The sequence below is a fragment of the Kryptolebias marmoratus genome, linkage group LG11 (genome assembly GCF_001649575.2).
Source record: "Kryptolebias marmoratus isolate JLee-2015 linkage group LG11, ASM164957v2, whole genome shotgun sequence".
Taxonomy (NCBI): Eukaryota; Metazoa; Chordata; class Actinopteri; order Cyprinodontiformes; family Rivulidae; genus Kryptolebias; species Kryptolebias marmoratus.
The window spans coordinates 11838234-11857190 of NC_051440.1; the positions used below are offsets into that span (position 1 = coordinate 11838234).

General features: G+C 41.5%; 2 protein-coding genes across 2 annotated transcripts; one reads left to right on the forward strand and one right to left on the reverse strand.

The window, feature by feature from the left end:
- Positions 1–534: 534 nt before the first annotated feature.
- Positions 535–8457, reverse strand: parp6b (poly (ADP-ribose) polymerase family, member 6b). The gene is made up of 23 exons (XM_017405713.3): positions 8151–8457; positions 7899–7940; positions 7560–7631; positions 7027–7121; positions 6876–6936; positions 5833–5923; positions 5695–5761; positions 5466–5615; positions 5227–5368; positions 4703–4834; positions 3724–3819; positions 3547–3639; positions 3342–3467; positions 3186–3251; positions 3014–3081; positions 2838–2886; positions 1932–2044; positions 1778–1850; positions 1581–1650; positions 1212–1291; positions 1072–1135; positions 885–969; positions 535–779 (listed from the first exon to the last, which is right to left on the reverse strand). Exons 2-23 carry the CDS (start codon positions 7899–7901, stop codon positions 683–685), a joined length of 1893 nt encoding a protein of 630 aa, XP_017261202.1. The 5' UTR covers positions 7902–7940; positions 8151–8457; the 3' UTR covers positions 535–682.
- A 3397-nt stretch (positions 8458–11854) lies between these two features.
- pkmb (pyruvate kinase M1/2b) lies at positions 11855–18795 on the forward strand. Its single transcript, XM_017406163.3, has 11 exons — positions 11855–11989; positions 12863–13042; positions 13469–13560; positions 14845–14976; positions 15066–15252; positions 15344–15614; positions 15710–15860; positions 15960–16112; positions 16884–17050; positions 17704–17885; positions 18382–18795. The coding sequence occupies exons 1-11, from the start codon at positions 11875–11877 to the stop codon at positions 18486–18488; spliced, it is 1737 nt and encodes a 578-aa protein (XP_017261652.1). The 5' UTR covers positions 11855–11874; the 3' UTR covers positions 18489–18795.
- Positions 18796–18957: the final 162 nt, after the last annotated feature.

The window sequence follows — 18957 nt, forward strand, 5'->3', positions numbered from 1 at the left end:
GGGGGGGGGGGGGGGGGGCAGCTGCGGGGCTCATATGGAACCAGTTTACTGTTATAATTGTGCATTTCTGCCTCAGAGGAGGGTTCATGCATTCAGACAACAGGATGTGTTTTGTAAAGAACAAAGCACAACCGGTCGATGTGAGGCTTCTCCGCAGCCCACGAGCATTCGTTGTCTGTAAACTGGTGGGTATGTTCCAATACGGAGGACCCTAGTTAAATATTTAGAGACAGAAGCGTTTGCACGTGCTGCAAAAACTACCAGGTTTTTATCTTTCTTCTTTTTTTTTTTTCTTTTTTTTTGTGAATGACTCACAGCTGCTACCACACCAGATCTGAGCGGTAAAAATGGCCTGAGCTACACTCATTTCCGTGTTCGCGAATGTGGATTAGCTGTGGCGGCCATCTTGAGTCAGGTAAATGACCACTCTCTGAGAGTTTCATTAAAACCTGTCCACTGGTTCGTGAGATATTTTGCTAACAGACAGACAAACAAACACAGACATAGAAGGAATTACACGGTCACAGATTTTCTTTTGTACAAAACTTTAAATATGTATTTGAAAACATTAAAAAAACAAGTACAAAATCTGTCCATGTTCAAACCTTTGCTGACTTACATTAAAACAGAGTGTGTGAACACGGTATTTTATAACAAATAAATATAACAGCGTGTTTATGTCTCAGCTTGACTTCAAACCGATCACTTGTAAAATTTCCTGCTGGATTTGTGCTTCTTGAGTGTCAACGTCCGCGTCTCCCACCTGACCGTCCTCATACCTGTTGCAGACGAGGAGCAGACAGCTGAGGAAAACAGAAATGCAGCTCGGATTGTATTTGACTTTATAAAGCTACGAGGATTAAATCAATTTCGGCTTCACTCACACGAAAAGAAAGCGCGTGCACACGTGGTCGGAGGCCGAACAAACCCAAATGTTCCCGTGTTTCTGCAGCTCCTCTGAGGTGATAACTGAGGCACACAGACAGCTCCGTCAGCTCTGACGTCGTTACGTTTAAAAAAAAAATCAAAAAAAGTGAAACGAACGCGACAGTCTCCTTTCTGATAACTCACCTTCACAAAGAGCGACGCAGCTTAGGTTACGGCTTCGCAGAAACCTGGTTTGGCCCAGCTCTTCCTGCAACAAAGAATACAGGATGAAGATGTGAGAAACGAGACATCTAAACATCGGTTTACGTGAAGGAAAATCTGACCTGTTTCAGTTTATTTATTCGATTGTGCTTCTTTATGAGTTGTTCTTTGGTTGGTATTTGATGCTGACCTTTACCCATCTCTAAAGAAAACGCAGAGGGGACCAATAAGAGTGGGTCATACAATCACTGCAGAGGGATTAGAGTCCAGTGGTGTCCAATCCTGGTCCTGGAGGGCCACTATCCTGCATGTTTTAGGTGTTTCTCAGCTTTGACACACCTGATTTGAATGAGCGAGTGATTAACAGGCATCTGCAGAACTTAAAGACCCGCTGAAGAGCAGGGAAGCAACTAAACCATGCAGGATAGTGGCCCTCTAGGACCAGGATTGGACACCACTGGATTAGACTGTTTCATATAAAATGCTCTCACCAGAATAGCCAAAAGATAAGCTTGAAATGGGGCTTAGATAGATGCCTTTTCCATATGCAGCTCCATGGAGCTTAGAAAAACAAGATATGCTCTCAGTTTGCTAGTATATAAATGTCCTTTAGGTGCTAAATCCAACATTAGCACTTCCTGTAAAATCTATTATGTACAATAGATCCCAGGCTTTAATGTTTTTTTACCTGCAGTTTTGTGTAAGAGGCGCTGACCAGGCCCGTCCTGAGGATGGAGTGCCAGTTTTCAATATGGGAGCCGCTGAAAGCAGAAAGTGTGAGCCGATCACACACACGGGTGTAAAACGCCTTTTACGTGAAAACCAGCCTTGACTTGACTCACTGGAAGGCAAACGTGCTGCCATGAAGTTTCCTGGCAGCTTGAAAGCGGAGCTCTTTGGACGGAGGGCTGCTGAGCAGCAGGAACTGATGAGGCGTGCGCATAAACGTCAGCTGCTGTGGAGACCAGAAGTTAAAAAAATTTGAATGGAAAATAACTACTGGTAATTACTTTTTGTGGCATAATTGTCATGAGAGATAGTGTGTTGTTATTAGTCAAAAATAATAGTGCAATGGAAATGTTTGTAACTGTTTTCTGTTATCTTGTAGGTCGGAGGCTGAAAGCTTTGGGAATTAGAGCTATAGAGTACAGCATCTTATAGTCATAGTAAAAGTAAGAAAACTGTATTTTTACCTTGATTTTTTTATGCATTAGGACACAATAAAGAACAAATCATGTCTTCTCCTGATCTTAAAGTTAGATTCAAAATGCACTGGAAGATATAATCTGGCTGCTGGTTTTTATTTTTCCGTCCGACTCTGAAATTTGGTTAAATTTTGTCAAATAAATCAAAACACAACCGTTCAATATGTCATTTTATTTGGAGCGGTGTTTTGAAGGGCTAGTTAATATCTATTTAAGTGGGGTTCTGTGGAAAGGTTATGAACGGTTACCATCTTACCTGCAGTAAACAGCTCTCTGAACGAGCTCAGATTGGAGAAATAAAGCGTCTTTTTTGCCGCACTGACAAGCTAACAGCTAATAAGAGTGTGTTGAAAATATCTGAGTGACATAAAACATTTAGAAGAATCCATTCAGATTTCCTCAGCAAATAAATCCTGATTCTCTTCGGCAGCAGTTTGACAAAATGATAGATGACAGATGATAAAAGAGAAGAGATTTAAAGAAACAAGAATAAGAGATTTGAAGAAAGCTTTTAGAAATCAGTTTCTGGATTCTCCAACGTACCTTGTTCAGGGGAAGCTTGACTATATGAGATCTGTTGCTTGCTAAGATCCTGTTTAAAAAAAAAAAAAAATAAAAATAATGTTTGGACATTATTTTAAATATACCTGGGTTTTAGTGACATTTAGAACATTACATAAAAATGCAAATCTGACTCCTGTGTGGAGTTTGGCTCTTACCACTGCAGCAGGGGATGAGCAAGTGGGTCTATCTCATCCATCTGCTTCTTTACCTCGGAAAATGGGCCCTGGATACGACAGATAAATCAAATCCAAACAAAGGCGGCCGTCAGAGGAGAATTTTGGATTATCCTCAAACAGAAAAACCAGAAGTTAATCTTTATTTTCAAACCTGCGCCATCCTCCTGACTAACAAGACACCATCCAGAGCTCGCTGCAGACGTTCATAGCTCTTTTTCTGTTTAAAAAAAACATGATTGTTTTAATGTAACACAAATAAAAACCTCATTATTTACAAATCCAGTCAGCAGTAACATTCAGAAGATACCTTTGGGCTAAAAGCCAGAGATTTGGGGTTTCGTGGATCGACGACAGAGGGGTACGGTTCAAATATGATGCTTTTACGCGACGACTGGAGGGCAGCTCTGCACATGGCGACCAACAGGTCGACCACCTGTGAGAGCAGGAGGTTACTGCAGCTCTGAACTCTTCTCTGTAATCACTAAGAACCGCACGGGAAAACCGTTAGAGACCTCTGCTCCGGTGGCGACCTCCTCTGTAGCTCCAGACATCACCCCGAGTGTGTGGAACGAAAACACACACAGCTCCCTGGTGCAAACTGCTGTCTGCAAACACACACACACACACACACACTGTGTTATCAGAGCTCTGCGTTTCCAGGTTTCATTCCGTCGATCAGCTGGTTTTACCTTCAGCAGGGGGTCGTTCTGGAAGACGTGTTGCTCGTCACACACGACGCAGAACTCATTCAGGGTTGGGATTCTCTGCTCAGCGTACTTCATTATCTGCACCAGAAGAAGAAGAAAAAAACACCAAGTTTTTCCACATTTAGTTTGCTTTTTTTAACAAGACACGACAGCTAAAATCCTGATGGAATTATACTTTTTGCTGCGTAAAGATTATTAAATTCAAAGCAAAGGCATGACAGCAAAATTTATACAACATTAATGTTAATTTAAACCAACCTAATGAGACATTATTATCTCTGTTCTGTTAGCTTTTTCATTCATTTCATTATGTCAAGGCTGAGCTTCTGAACCACAGATATTCTCACGACTCCTGTTTCCTGAACTTCTTACACTAATTCATCAGATGTTTGTTTTTTCTTTCAGTTTTGGTGACATCATTTTAGTACAGTACAGATGTGTTCCTAGGGGGCGGCACAGAGTGGCAGCTGCCCCTGTATAAGTATATCTTGCCACCCTGTTTGTAGGCCAGTTGATCTAATTTGTACATTTTGTTCAATGCTGAAGGTCTCAGACTCAGTTCCTGGTTTTGCTTTTGAGAAAATTACTATTCAGCCAAGGCAGGTTTAGATCCAGACTCTCCGCTGCGTGTCATCCCCCCCCTCTCTCTGCTTTTTTTAGCTTCTGTTCACTGTAAATAAAATCTGTGGGCCTTTACATCCCACAACATCAAGAATAGACTGAACAAGAATGAATAATCGAATACAGTCCAATGAATATATAATTTATTACCATGAAATTCAGTAAGTTATAAAATGTCACTCAGTAAAAAGCTGTTTCTCTAACAAGGCAAGTACCAAATCTATTTTTTTGGATTAGATCACTGTCCTGAACATTCAAAATAAGGAACAACAGAGAGAAAAAAATGTGTATTTTTAATACCCTTCTGATTTTGTAGTACGAATGAGATGCGGGGCTGTACCTGCACCAGGAAGCCGTGCTGCAGAGGTGGTGTGCTTTTACAGTGTCTGATGGCCTGAGAGGTGAACAGCAGCTCCACCAGCTGCGTGGCGCTCAGCTGAACTGAGGATTTCACAGCTGAAACCGTCACTTTCTGGGAATCAGAGGACAAACGTTCGGTTAATCTTCGGCACAACGACGAGCAGCTTTCATGCACTCGTCCTATGATCAGACGTTATGTTACGGCGCCGTTTTTTCTCTGAGCTCTAAATTGATAACCCTTTCAAGTAGGCATGTCAAACTGCACAGCTGGACACCTCATTGGTCAGGGATGATCCCTGATGATCTCAAGGTCACAGGGTCAAAGTCAAGGTCACAGGTGAGCCTTTTGTAAAAACCTTGCCTCCAACTCTAAACACTTTCAGGATTGTTGTGTGAGAGAACTTGGATAATGATTACTGTCAGTTTTCTGACGAGCGTCTTATATCCTGTTAATGGTTTAGCTTTCTCTACTTTACTTAAAAAACAACAACAAACAGTTCCAACCTTTCCATCAGCTGTGTATGTAAAAAGTTCTCCAGCTGGATTCTTGATGGCGTAGGAAGCTGTTAGAGTCAAGAAATTTTTTTTATTCACGGCTGATAAATGTTTTCCTTCTATAGCAGCCGGGTCCTGGGTCTCATCTGGCCTGTTGAACGGTAAATAAGAGGGGAACAGTAGCATCAACAGAACCAGATTCACGCAGTCGTCAGGAGAATCTGCGTCACAGAGAAACTTTGCCGTACTTTGAAAGGGGCAGCCATATGCTGAGTTGTGCGCTGAACTTCTTGATGGTCTCGCTCGGCCTGAACCAGCTGAGTTGGCTCTTTGGTCGGACATCGGTGTCGTCGTTCAGCAGATGTTCCCACGCTTCGTTTATAAAGACTGTAAGAATACTGGGGAAGACGTTGATCACGGTGAATCACCTGGTGTTTAATTATCTCGGTCATGAAAAGCTGAAGTGGGAACACTCACTGCTGCAGCTGTATCCCCACGCTGAAATGATCCGTGTTGGACGGCTGAAAGACTTCAACGGAGGGTGCTGCGGTGAGAAACATCATTCAGTCCCGTGTCGTGTTGATTTAATCAGGGTTCTGTCTGCTGAAATCTCACCAGGTCCGTCCAGATACTGAGACAGGGAGAAGTGCAGGCGGATAACAATGGGCTCTGATGGATTAATCCTCCAGGCTTTAGCTACTTCCACCTGATGATGACAAGCAGGAAATATTGGAGCTTTTAGCCTCGAAACTAAATATTACAACAGCTGAGCTTCAACCATGCTGGTTTTATACAAGACGAAAGGTGGATAATAACCCTCCAATCATCAAACAGCACTGATCTGAAAGGTTTTATGTAATTGGAAATATAATTAGGCTTTCATCACTGATTTCTGCATGCACATCCCTGAGGTTAAGTGGACAGAAAAACTTAAATATCTAAATACCTGAAGTATTCAGGAAGTGACAGGTTTTTTTTAATAGAAAACAAGACAAAATGATTATTCTACTGTTTTCTGAAATGTCCAATTCTTTGATTTTGGATTGTTTCGATCCATCATTTGCTCTTTTGTTAACAGCAGCTTGAAGGTGACTTTCAGACATGGTCACTATTAAAATACACGTTTGCCAATTTAGTGCCATTTATTTAAATAGATATGTGTTTATGAGAAGCTGAAATATTAAAATAAAAATGTTGTAATTAAAAAAACAATTTCAAAAAGTTTCATTCGCTATTTTTAAGCTGTAATTTTTATATTTACCTTTATTGTTTCTTTCATTTTACTTCCTTTTTTAACACAGATGCCTTCTTGTTTGTTGAAGGTTTTTGTGACATTTTTAAGCCACGTTTGAGTATTTAAAATCCAGACTTTCATTAGTACATCTTTTTAAAATAATAAAAAATGACATGTTTTCATTTTAACATTTCCCCAGTGAGGCAGTTCTTACAGATCATGGCAACTTTTTATTGTAATATATAGGGAGGTATATAAAATTTAAGGTTCGCATCAAACTGCTGAAGTGTAAGACCTAAGCTGACTGGGTATACTTCTAAAAATCAATTATCTTTTATGAAAGTGTAAGAAAATACTTGACAAACAATTTCTGAGCAATATAATAAATGAGTCCAACTTTTACATGATGACTTTCTTAACTTACATCTAAAAAGTTGGTGCTAATGTTTAAGTCGACGTCCACGCCATCGATTGATGGGTACTCCCTGACAGAGGAAACGGACGCAACGATTTAGAAAAGCAGCACATTTATATATATACATATATTTGGTGATGTGGTGGGAAGTGGTGGTCACCTGACAGAGACAGCAGAGTCTGAGTACAGAGTCCTGACGGCCTCCATGTCCGTGTCCAGCTGGGGGTGGCGATACGGCTCCGCTGCACAGCTCTCCTGCAGAGACCAACACACCGTCCGATAACTGAGTCCCGCAGGGATCTGAAGGGTTAAACTGATCAGACATTCAACAGACTGTGACTCCCCAGAGTGATGACAAACTAATAAATGGAAGCATTTGAATTTATCTTGATCTTTAACAGCAATGGATTTGCAATAATGTGTGAATTAAACTAAATCTTTTCAAAGATTTTCAGTTTTAAACATGATTACCACACCTTTGAATATAAAACCCATTTAATATACAGAAATATATATATATATCATAGTGCATAATACCTGTAGAAAAACATGTGTTAAATGCTACTTTCTAGACAAATGCACTAATATTTACATAATTTTTTTAAACTATGATCTTAAAATACTCTATTTCCACAAACAATAAATCAAATAATCATTTTTTCCTTCTGAGAAGACCTTAAAATCGATGCCTACTTGGATTTCCCACAGGGAGTCTTCAGAGTCGCTGTCTTCATCACTGCAGCTCTCCGTCCACGGCTGACACTCCTGAAGGCGTTTCACGAGAAAATCTGTCAACCTAACTCCTTTTTTATCATTTTCTTTTCTTCTTTGCCCCCCAAAAAGTTAATCTAACCCTAAATCTGCCATCATTATCTAAAGGACACTGAAACAGCTACAGATTATTGCAAAAATCATGTTATTTTACTTTCTTATTTAACTAAAACTGCCAAAATCATCAAAAATGAGTTTAGCAAAAGTGGGACTTTTTAAAAATACATTAAAACAGGTAAAAACTGAAATTCACTGCCTCACCATTAATGTTGCTCTTCTTCAGTAAAAATCATTTTACAGTGACTGAAACAAACAAACAGGATGTCAAAGAAACACAGCAGTTCAGATTGTTTTATTCACATTAACATGAGCTCCAGACTAGGCTTCAATATTATAATTATAGAGAATATTGGGGTTTTTTTTGTCCCTTTTCACCTCTATGTTTTAAGTTGAAAATCAGAAGACTAAGATGTGTTGGTTTAAATAATATCCTTAGCTAAAAATACTTCTTACCTTTCCTCTGGAAGACAAACACATCTCCACATGTTTCGTGCAAACAAGTAAAACAACAATCAAATTGAGAAATAAAAAGTTTTCATTATGGGGTCACCTGGAAACCAGCAAAAAAAAAAAAAAACATGCTCCTGACCGGCCTCTCCATGGTCAGACTGGGTCTTTGTTTTGACCTACAGGGATCCCACATGTTCAGTCTGATTTCAGGTCACATGACAGGCCGCAGATCCGAACCACCTGCTCAGATTAACCCGGTCCTGATTGAGCAGCAGCTCGGCCAAAGGACCTGAATGACCGCTGAGTTTACTCCTCGGGACCCCACTTGTGTGACCCTGGGATGTGCTCGTACATCTTATTTAGTGGAAGAGTGTGTGTGTGTGGGTGTGTGTGGTGTCATTTGGCCCAGAACGTCAGGAGCATGAATGAGTTTTTAGATCCTGATTAGAACAAAGAACCGCGGTGTCAGAGTTGATGGATGGGGTTTCAGACGGTGTTTGACATCTATTAGTCTCCCTGTCTGTCTGCTGCATCACAGCCTGACCTTAATCAGCTGTTAGCCTTGTTAGCAGTCGCCTGCTGCTCTGCAGTCTGGTCCCATTAAACACGTCTGGGACTGCAGTCGTCTGCGCAGGTCTTCTCACAACAAGTGCTCTTTTCCACAGTAATCCACTTAGCCGTGTGCCTGCGGGGATGTGGAGAAGATATCATGAATCGTTCCACTTCACCTGCCTGGTTTATGTGCAACTTAAAACTAAAAATCAGACAACAGCAGGGAGGTTTGCGCTCAGGTGGCTCAGAATAAATCAGGTTATTAGGAGCTTAAAGTGTAATATCTGTAAAAGAAGTGAAAGACAGATATGGTGGCATAATGCTCTCTTTTTAAAGATATTAATAATTAGATAAAGTATGTTAAAAAAAAGGGGGGAAGAAGGAGGAAAAAGACATGATGAATGAAATGTTCCCAGTTGTAAATTTAGTTTATTTGGTTCCCAAACTTTTCAGCTTATAAAGCCTAAAAAAAAAAGACTTCCAGCTCAGGTTATTGTTATCCTTTTGGCAAAAGCGTGGAGTTAAATAAGGACACAATGAAAAAAAGCAAATAATTCAACAATCGCTGAACTAGTTTTACCATTTATTAGTAATGTTTTCATGTCTTGTAACAATTCAGCAAGTGTCAGCAGTTCTGCTGCTCTGACATAAAGAAACACTTCAGACAGTCCACCACAGGAGGGCGCTGCAGCAGAGCTGTTGAAAGACTCAAAGGTCTGCAGAGCGTCACAAACCCAGGTTTCACAACATAATGAAGCTCATGTTGTACTCTGAAAACCTGTAAATTAAAAAAAACAACAAATTTTTTCTTATAGAGATCAATTTACTTTGTCATATTACGCACTTGTTCTGTTTTCTTCTGCTGTAGTTTAAAGATATTGATCGCTGTGTGCTTCTGTTTGTACGATATTAACAGCATAACATACAGGATTTAAGTTGACTGTTCTCAGTTTATTTGCTTGAAAACACAATAAATAAATAAGACTGTACAGATGATACATACACACAAAAACGCCCACTGAAGGAGGAACCAAAGAAATAAAAATAAATGCATTTTAGGTTGAATTTATGTAAAATTAGATGAAACCTGTAGGTGACTGATTCAAAATCTAAACCTTTTACAATATCAGTCGTACTCTGACACTGTTACCTGGAGCTCCTCCGTGTGCTTTTATCATTATTTCAGTCTTTATTTGCTGTTTAAACAGAAAGATGTTCTGCATTTCTTATCAGTGAGCGGCTCTTTTGCTTCTAAAGCTTGAGATGTATCTTTACATGTAGGAGAGGTCAGTTTAGAGTTGTCCCTCCTAAAGTGTTACAGCAGAGTTGTTTGTTGTAATTATAGCTTCTTTTGCACCCAAAACCTTGACCTATTTGTTTTTAAGTTCCCTCGAAGGCTTTGAAATGAAAACGTTGGGTTTGTGCTTGCATATACTGATCGTCTTCGCTTCACTTTTATCAGGGAGCAAACATTTTAGATGAATCTCTTTGCTCTTTTGAGCATGTAGACTCTGGATGGATGCAAAAACCAAAATTGACATAGAAAAGCTCCTATAAATAGGTGATTAACTAAACAGGAGTTAGACATATTCACTTTAATGATTCCCTGTAGGAAATGAAAAATGCAAAGGATGTTTTGTTTTGTTTTTTAGCTTTTTTTGGTAAGTTACTCATGCTGCGTGGACCCAGTTGTGCACAACATGATTTATAATGACAACCAGACAATTTTACACACTTATATTACTCCATTTTTGAAGCTAAAGCCAGATGCAACCATAAATTTCTGCACTTATATAACATGCAAGGAGGTAGATTTTAATGTGTCTTGTAGGTGTCTTCTGTTGCATTTGAGTCACCGCCTGTCACCATCTGGACAGTAAAACAACACCAGTCAGTCCGTAACTCTTGTTTCAAAAAATCTAAGTAGAAAAATGGATCTTTTCAGTATCAACAAAAATGATGATGAAAAGAATCAATCAAAGATATCTCATAAGAAAACTTAATAACATAATTATATTTACTGTTCACTACACAGCTATGCAACATTTAGACTTACAGTAAATTAAGGCCTTACGATCAACATGACCATCATCAAGACTTTTAACAATCTTGGTGCCCTCAGAGTTCATATTGGCAGATTATCAGTCATCTCTGGAGCAACTTTGTGTTTTCAGATAAACTTCATGGAGATAAAAGTTGAAATTCAGTATTAAAGCAACATCCTTTTTATTAAAATACCACATTCCACCGTATTTATTTGCCTAAATTGCTCCCATATGGAAAAAATAATAAATTTAACAATCCCAGGTGTATTACCTTTGAAGCAATGGCTCATGGGAGTTTTAAACCGCTAACTTCCTGTAGCGGCTAGCTACAATGCTAATGCTAGCTTTTACGGTAAACAGGAACAACAAGTGGAACTTCTGCTGTTATTTTTTTATTTCTGCCATCTTCTGTAAAAATGTCACGACTAACGATGTTTTCTTAGCCTCTCTGCTTATTAAAAATATATAATTTTCCTCTAAATGTGTAGTTACTGTCAAGTTGCAATATCTTTCCCCCACCACAAGGGGGCAGCAGCGCCGGAAGCCCACCTGTTACCAACAATAATTTCTCTCTCTCTTTTTAGAGTTTTTGCCCTTAAAGTAAGGTAACATCTGGAGATCGTAGGTCTGACGACGATTCAACTCTTCCATTATCTTATGAGGCTAAGGTAAAAGTGTCACCTAATGTTTAAAACTGCATGAGGTCAACTAAATGTCCATTTAAAAAAAAAAAAAAACGGGGGCGCGAAAAAGAGATGAGATGAGTGTTACGCTGGCGGATACTAAATGTGATTTTTCTAAGTAATGGAGTTTAAATAATAATGCATACTTGCATTTAGTACTTATGTTTTCCCGACATTAAACGCAATTATGTGTTATCTGTTTAAAGATGCCTCAAGCTGAAAGTTAGCTCAACGACCTGCGGAGAGCTCCGTGATTGGTCAGGGCAGTCGCACCTGCGCGCCGTGATTTTAACTTAATATCTGGTCAACGTTTATGTTTTTATTTAAAAAAAAAACTAAACAATATACACATATACAAAAAGGTGTTTTAATACGTACAACACCACATCCGCATCAAGATACCCCTCCAACCGGCCTGACAGACGGTGATCGGTGTCCTTACACCCGATGTCCCTCGGCTGCTGTAGCTCTACGCGCAAGAAAGTAGTCCCCGCTGGAATAAAAGAGACGCGCTGCAGCAGGGGCGGTGGCGCCTTGGTCCCCTGCAAAGTTCACCCAGTAGGTGAGTAACATTTAGGAGATTAAAAATAACCCAGACTGAAAACGAGACTTGCAGTGTATAACTCAGATTGGGCTTCATCAAGAAAGTGCTTTTTAATTTGTAGATTTGTTGTGTTTTACAGCCTCCACTGCTTTACTGACTTTCTACTCCACGCCCCTTTATAGATTAACAGTTCATACTATTTTCTGAGTTTTAACCTAGGAGCTCTTTATTTAGAAAAATAAGTAATTAAGTCATTTGTATTATGTAGGAAACCTTTTGCATAAAGTTGTTACATCTTGATTTCTTCCCTGCTGCTTTGTAGTTTGTTGTTTCAGTCATTTAAATAGTTGTAACTTGTACCGTTGTGTATTTTGAGCTGGAAACTTCTACACACTGCTTGTGCTTTGCAGCTATTTTGACAAATAAATGTTTGATATAAGATCACAATATGGGCAGTATTGTTTGCTCAAATATATCTACATTTTATTTTTACGCGCAAAGCATATTCGTCCTCCATCAGATGAGACGTTTTCATCTACTTCAGCTGCACGTAAGATAAAGTTTGAACACTGGAAAGTGCAGTCAGGCAGAGGAGTAATTATTATCTTTTACACAAGCTGTTCAATATGAGCTTTTATTTACTTTCTGCAGAAAAAAACAACCTAAAGTTATTTGTAATATGGTTACACAGGTGTTATGAGTGTACATTTTCCTATGCAGATAAAATGCAAAACGGTACCCTGTAGCAGTCAATATATGCACTTGGACTTTTCTCTCATGCACTCGTGACCTCACAGCGTGAAATTTACATGCAGAATGCAGTAAAGGGTCAAAGCGAGAGTCTGAGACTCTAATCTATCGTGTTGCTTGTTCCTTCCTTTGTCTCCTCAGGTCTCTTTCCTGCAGACACGGATCCAGTCATGTCTAAGGCAAAAGATGGCGGCTCTTCCGTCCTGCACTCCCAGCAGCTGCAGGCTGCCATGGCGGACACGTTGATCGAGCACATGTGTCTGCTGGACATCGACTCTGAACCCGCTGTGTCCCGCAACACCGGCATCATCTGCACAATCGGTCGGACAGACTTTCCTCTTTTCATAAATGTGCAGTTTTTCTGTTCATGGACAGTTCAGATCTTCTAAAGTGGGGTTCTGTGGAAAGGTTACGAATAATTAATAATGTCTTACTTGATGTAGATGGCTGGCTTGGAGAATTAGAGTGTAATTCTGGCAAAACTGATGAGCCCAGACTGAAGTGGATTGCTGCCATCTTAACTCTGACATTCATATGAACTTTATGGCACGTTTGAGATTATTCTATAAAACTTTGTGTTGCTGTAAATTTCACATTACTTGGTTATTTACAAGAGCTCACATTCACTGGCCCGTGGAAAGTTCCTGACCTTTCACAGAGGACCTCATCTATCTCAGTTTAATAGAACTGCTTTTAAAACACCTCCATTAACCCACATCCCCTTCCCCCCATTCTCGCTGACTGCAGGTCCTGCTTCCAGATCCGTGGAGATGGCCAAGGAAATGATTAAGGCTGGGATGAACATTGCAAGAATGAACTTCTCTCACGGCACACACGAAGTGAGTGACAGATAAAAAATGATCGAAGGAGGCGATCCAGACAAAAACACTCGCTGTAACGTCACAGGCGAGGTCGTTTCAGGAGTGCGACACGCTGAAGAGCTAGCAGAGCAGCAGTTTGTTTGCCATCTGCAAGTGATTCAGCATCGATCTATCCTTCAGAGCTGGGAGGAACAGTCGGTGTGACATTTCTCCTGTGGCCTTGTAACCGTCTGTAACGTGATCTGCCAGCTTTCAGTCGACCCTCCAGTACTGAGTCTGTGTGGTAGCTTGAAAGATCCTTGGCTGGTCAGTGACTGACCTTAAACCGGTGACCCTTTACCTTTAAAAGTCACGACTCTGTTTACTGTCACCTGAGTGCACAGCCATAACAGACTAGGATCTAGAAAGGTTAACTACAGGCTCCTAACTAGTACAGTAAGCCAGCTTTGGTGGCTTGAAAAATAAGATTTATATTTGAGGTTCATGAACGCTCACAACTCCAGAAAATCCCAACCCAGCGAGCGTGCGCTTTGTTACGGGAGCAGAGGAAAAACAAACGTGACCTCCGTCTCATTGCTGTGGCAGTTGTCAGGACAGCTATAAATAGGAGTCACCCTCACAGCAACAGCAGGAGTAGACGGCACAAAGAGAAGCAGCAGCAGTCAACCTTCACAGAAGTTTCCCTTCAGAAGAGCGTTTTTTTGCATGAAATATTCATTTTATTTGTGTGAAATGCAACTTTTTCATCCTTGCATCAAACAAATCTCATAATTTACAGCTCTGCCTAATAGCAGCTCACCTATTTTAGGCATCGGGAAGCTCAGGGTCATGTGCTAAAAGCGTTTGACCGTGTGAACACCTGTTGTACTAGATTCATTTTACTTTTCAAGGATGCACCTCATTTAAAGATGCAGTGCCGAGCAAAAGTTTTAAACCCCTCGTAACTTACTCTACGCTCTGTCTCCGAGGGGCCAGACTTCCTTGTAATCTTTTAAAAGTGGTTCTGATCAATAGTTCTGCGGCCTTCTGAAATGTCTTTCAATATTTTTCTTTGGACTTCAGCCTTGAGAGGAATCAATGAAGACGGTTTTCAAAGATTACTAGTAAATCTGGCTCCCTGGAAACAAAATAATGACTTTTGCACAAATACTGTAAGCGTTTGTGAAATGAAAAATGAAAAAATGAAATGAAAAATGAAAAAACCTCACAGTATGATAACTTTGTAATAATTTCTCTGCCTGATCCATTAACACCAGAATCGCTCTGAAGTTTCGAGTGTCAAGCTGTCTGTTTGTTTCACAGTACCATGCTGAGACCATCAAGAATATCCGTGAGGCAACAGAGAGCTTTGGACCAGGATCTGTGGACTACAGGCCAGTGGCCATCGCTCTGGACACCAAGGGACCAGAAATCAGGACCGGTCTCATCAAGGGCGTGAGTTCTGCGTCAGACGGCCACCACGTACGGGCCAAGTTTGGATTGGTGGAGAGCCGTATTGTAATGTTTTGTTTTCCTCCGTTCAGAGCGGCACGGCTGAGGTGGAGCTCAAGAAGGGCGAGACCATCAAGATCACGCTGGACGACCAGTTCAAGGAGAACTGCGATGAGAAGGTTCTGTGGCTCGACTACAAAAACATGCCCAAGGTGGTGCAGATTGGAAGCCACGTCTACGTAGACGATGGTCTGATTTCTCTCAAGGTTAAAGAAGTTGGTAAGCACACGAGCAATCGGCTGCTTTTTTTTAAAATTTGTCTCAGTGTTGTTGTTGTTTTGAAACTCTTTTTACTTCTGGGATTTTAAAGGAAAGGACTTTCTGATGTGTGAGATCGAGAATGGCGGCATGCTGGGCAGCAAGAAGGGCGTCAATCTGCCCGGAGCCGCTGTCGACCTGCCCGCCTTGTCTGAGAAGGATATTCAGGACCTGCAGTTCGGCCTGGAGCAGGATATCGACATGGTCTTCGCCTCCTTTATTCGTAAGGCTGCTGATGTTCAAGCTGTCAGGAAAGTGTTGGGCGAGAAGGGCAAAGACATCAAGATCATCAGCAAGCTGGAGAACCACGAGGGCGTGCGTAGGTCGGTGGATTACCAGCAGACCTCACTCAGGCTGCATGAAAAGGGACTTTTTGCTGATGCTAAACGTCTTTTTCCTTTTCATTTATGCTCATCAGATTTGATGAGATCCTGGAGGCCAGTGATGGCATCATGGTTGCCCGTGGAGACCTGGGCATTGAGATCCCAACAGAGAAGGTCTTCATCGCCCAGAAGATGATGACGGGCAGGTGCAACAGGATTGGCAAACCCATCGTCTGCGCCACGCAGGTCTTTGTCACCATACGCTGTGTTATAGACCAGCAGAGAAAGAAAACTCTCCTCTCAGTTGTGTAATGTTGTAAAAAGCGTCCCGTTTTGCCCTTGTAGATGCTGGAGAGCATGACCAAGAAGCCTCGTCCTACCCGCGCCGAGGCCAGTGATGTTGCCAACGCCGTGCTGGATGGCAACGACTGCATCATGCTGAGTGGTGAGACTGCCAAGGGAGACTACCCTCTGGAGGCGGTGCGCACACAGCACATGGTAAGACTGGCTCGGTTCCTGAGGTGTTATGTTGTATTTATAAATGATGGCAACATTAGGGGACCTTGACAGAGTTTTTGTATGATAATACAAGTGATGTTTGATTGGTGTTGCAAATATCCGTAGATGTTGTTAAACAGAAGCAGTTTTCTTATTGTGCACACATCACTGGTATAATAATGGTAGCATTCCTTTAAGGAATGCATATTTACAGCTACTGTGCATGTCTAAATTTAAAAATAAAACATCTTATGTGATCCGTTAGCACTCAGAGTAAATGTTGAGGATGACTCTCAGCTAATAACACATTTGACTTTAGCTCAGGATCTGAAAAATTGCCTGAGGTATATTCGTTTTTGTGTTTTCTAATGATTAGCTATAGAAGCCATCTTTAATTGGGTTGACTCCAAACGTTAAGCAGTTGAAGATGTACATCGAATGATTATTTTCTGGGAGTTTCATTAATATCTGTCCAGTGGTTCTTGAGAAGTTTTTGCCAACAGTACACAGACCCAGGCCTTTCATGGTGATGGGTGATAAATGTAGCTCAGAGTCTGAAAACCTGCAGTGCACAGCAACAGTCCCTGAACATTATGGTGGAGGATCGTGTTGAGCTTCGTGTCTCAATGTTGTTTCATTTATGCGTAACTCCAAAACACCAAGATTAACTACCACTTTTTGTCCTTTAAAACAAACTGCCTGAAACTAGCTGTGCATGTCCAGCCTGACGTAACCGTAATCCGTTTTCACACGTTTGTGTCACGTGTGCAGATTGCCCGTGAAGCCGAGGCCGCCATGTTCCACAGGCAGATGTTCGAAGAGCTGCGTCGCACCTCCCATCTGACCCGCGACCCCACGGAGACCACCGCCATCGGCGCTGTGGAGGCGTCCTTCAAGTGCTGCGCCAGCGCCATCATTGTGCTCACCAAGACCGGCAGGTATGTCCTCTCCGCAAGTTTTATCTGACGAGACCTGAGTCACGGTCCCGCCTCTGCGAGCGATGCCTCTCTATCCCGCCGCCTCCTCTCCCTCCCCAACACAAACCCTCCTCTGCTCTCGTGAAGTGTGCCAACTTCCACGGCACTCACAATCTGTTATCCACTTGTGACCTTTGGAGATGTGAACCCTGACATTTTACAAGTTAATTTTAACTCCATGTTCATTCCTTTCAGTCGGAGTTCATCCTCACAACATGTGATCCAGACCACACGGCACTATCAGCTGGACTGATTACTATAGAAGCTTAATGTGGTTATAATTAATATTTCTTTGCTAATAATGGATCTCATGGCTGCTTGTGTTGCTTTGCAGTCTATTTTAGCTCACTGGTTTGGTTTTCTCAGTCATCTTCACTTATCTTGATGCTCTTTCCTTAAAACAAAAGCAGCCAGCTCAACTACAACTAACTTACCACACAACATGTTGCAGCTAAAGAGCTTCATGTTTTATTAGGACCTGACAAAGAGAGAGAGCTGAAGGGTTTAGATTTAGATTCATCACATTAACACAAAGTTAGAATAAGCAACACTTCAGTGATGCTCGACGTCTTCTAGTTGCACCGTTGTAATAAACCTCTTCCTGTTCCCTGCAGGTCTGCCTACATGCTGTCCAGATACAGACCCCGCGCCCCCATCATCGCCGTGACCCGTTGCGGTATGGCCGCCCGCCAGGCTCACCTGTACCGCGGCGTCTACCCCGTGCTTTACACCAAGCCTGCCAACGACGTCTGGGCCGAGGACGTCGACCAGCGCGTGAACTTTGCCCTGGAAGTTGGTGAGCGGAAACGCCCGTTTGTTCAAATCAGTGTTAGTCGTGATTTTGGACCAAATGGCTTCTTCTACGGAGCAGTTACGTATATGTTTGCTTTCACACTGCCAGAGGATCACTGTGATTGGTCAAAACCTAGCCGACAGTGGAGTTATTCTTTTTTTTAAGTTTAGTTTGAAAGGAAAGCCTGGAGCCAAGACTCATACGACTGATCAGGCTACGTTCTGCACACAGTCCAACAAAAGCATATCACAGCAGACAAGTAGCTTCTGCAACAAGCTTCTCTGGTTGAAGCTAAAAGGAGCTAAAAAAATAACAGATAAACGTAAATATAAGGACTATGAATGGCCACAGCACTACCAGTGCAAAAACAAAAAAAGGTGAACTGCCTAAAATGTTTAAAAGTTCTGTGATCTGGTTCTCTGCTGCCCGAAAGCACCTAATGTCAGAGAGGATTTATCTAAAACGAGGTCAACACCCATTCCTTTTAATCTGTCCGCAGGTAAGCACCGCAAATTCTTCAAGTCTGGTGATGTGGCCATCATTGTGACCGGCTGGCGCCCCGGCTCCGGCTACACCAACACCATGAGGGTGGTTCTGGTGCCTTGAGCTTCATCAAAAGGACGCCAGTAAAATCTCTCCCCTTCCTCCCTGACGTTCGCTCTCGTTCTCTTCATGTTGGACTTCTTCGTTATTTTCATACCAGAAAGTCCCGATCAGGCCGCCCCTTTAAAGGACATCTGAGGACAGCGGTGACTGAAACAACATGATTCCTTCCTCTACTGCATTGTCTAAGTCCTGCTGCTGTTCTCGTCTCCTCCCATGTTTTATGTGGAAACTTTTAGTTGGTATATTATTTGACATGATCTGGTGTGATCAATTAAAAAGAATATATACGTTGGATCAGCTTCTCATGCATAAACCTCCTGTGAGTTTTCTTTCAATCATTTCTTTTGTGGTATTCTGAAAAAGAACATTTAAAACCTGAAGCAGAAGGCGCAAGAAGTTAATTAAAAAAAATTAGGTGGAAAATCATTTAAACTAGAAAAATTTGCGACGTGAACGCTGAATTATAAAA

What these genes read in the sequence shown, in the direction of transcription:
- parp6b (XM_017405713.3), bottom strand. An exon ending in AGCACGGCTTCCTGGTGCAG is followed by an intron (nt 3,820 to 4,702) that starts GTACAGCCCCGC and finishes CTTCTGGTGCAG; the next exon opens with ATAATGAAGTACGCTGAGCA. An exon ending in GCTCATCCCCTGCTGCAGTG is followed by an intron (nt 2,887 to 3,013) that starts GTAAGAGCCAAA and finishes TTTTTTAAACAG; the next exon opens with GATCTTAGCAAGCAACAGAT.
- pkmb (XM_017406163.3), top strand. Translation starts at nt 11,875, where the DNA reads ATGTCCCTCGGCTGCTGTAGCTCTACGCGCAAGAAAGTAGTCCCCGCT. An exon ending in CGGCATCATCTGCACAATCG is followed by an intron (nt 13,043 to 13,468) that starts GTCGGACAGACT and finishes CGCTGACTGCAG; the next exon opens with GTCCTGCTTCCAGATCCGTG. An exon ending in GAACTTTGCCCTGGAAGTTG is followed by an intron (nt 17,886 to 18,381) that starts GTGAGCGGAAAC and finishes ATCTGTCCGCAG; the next exon opens with GTAAGCACCGCAAATTCTTC.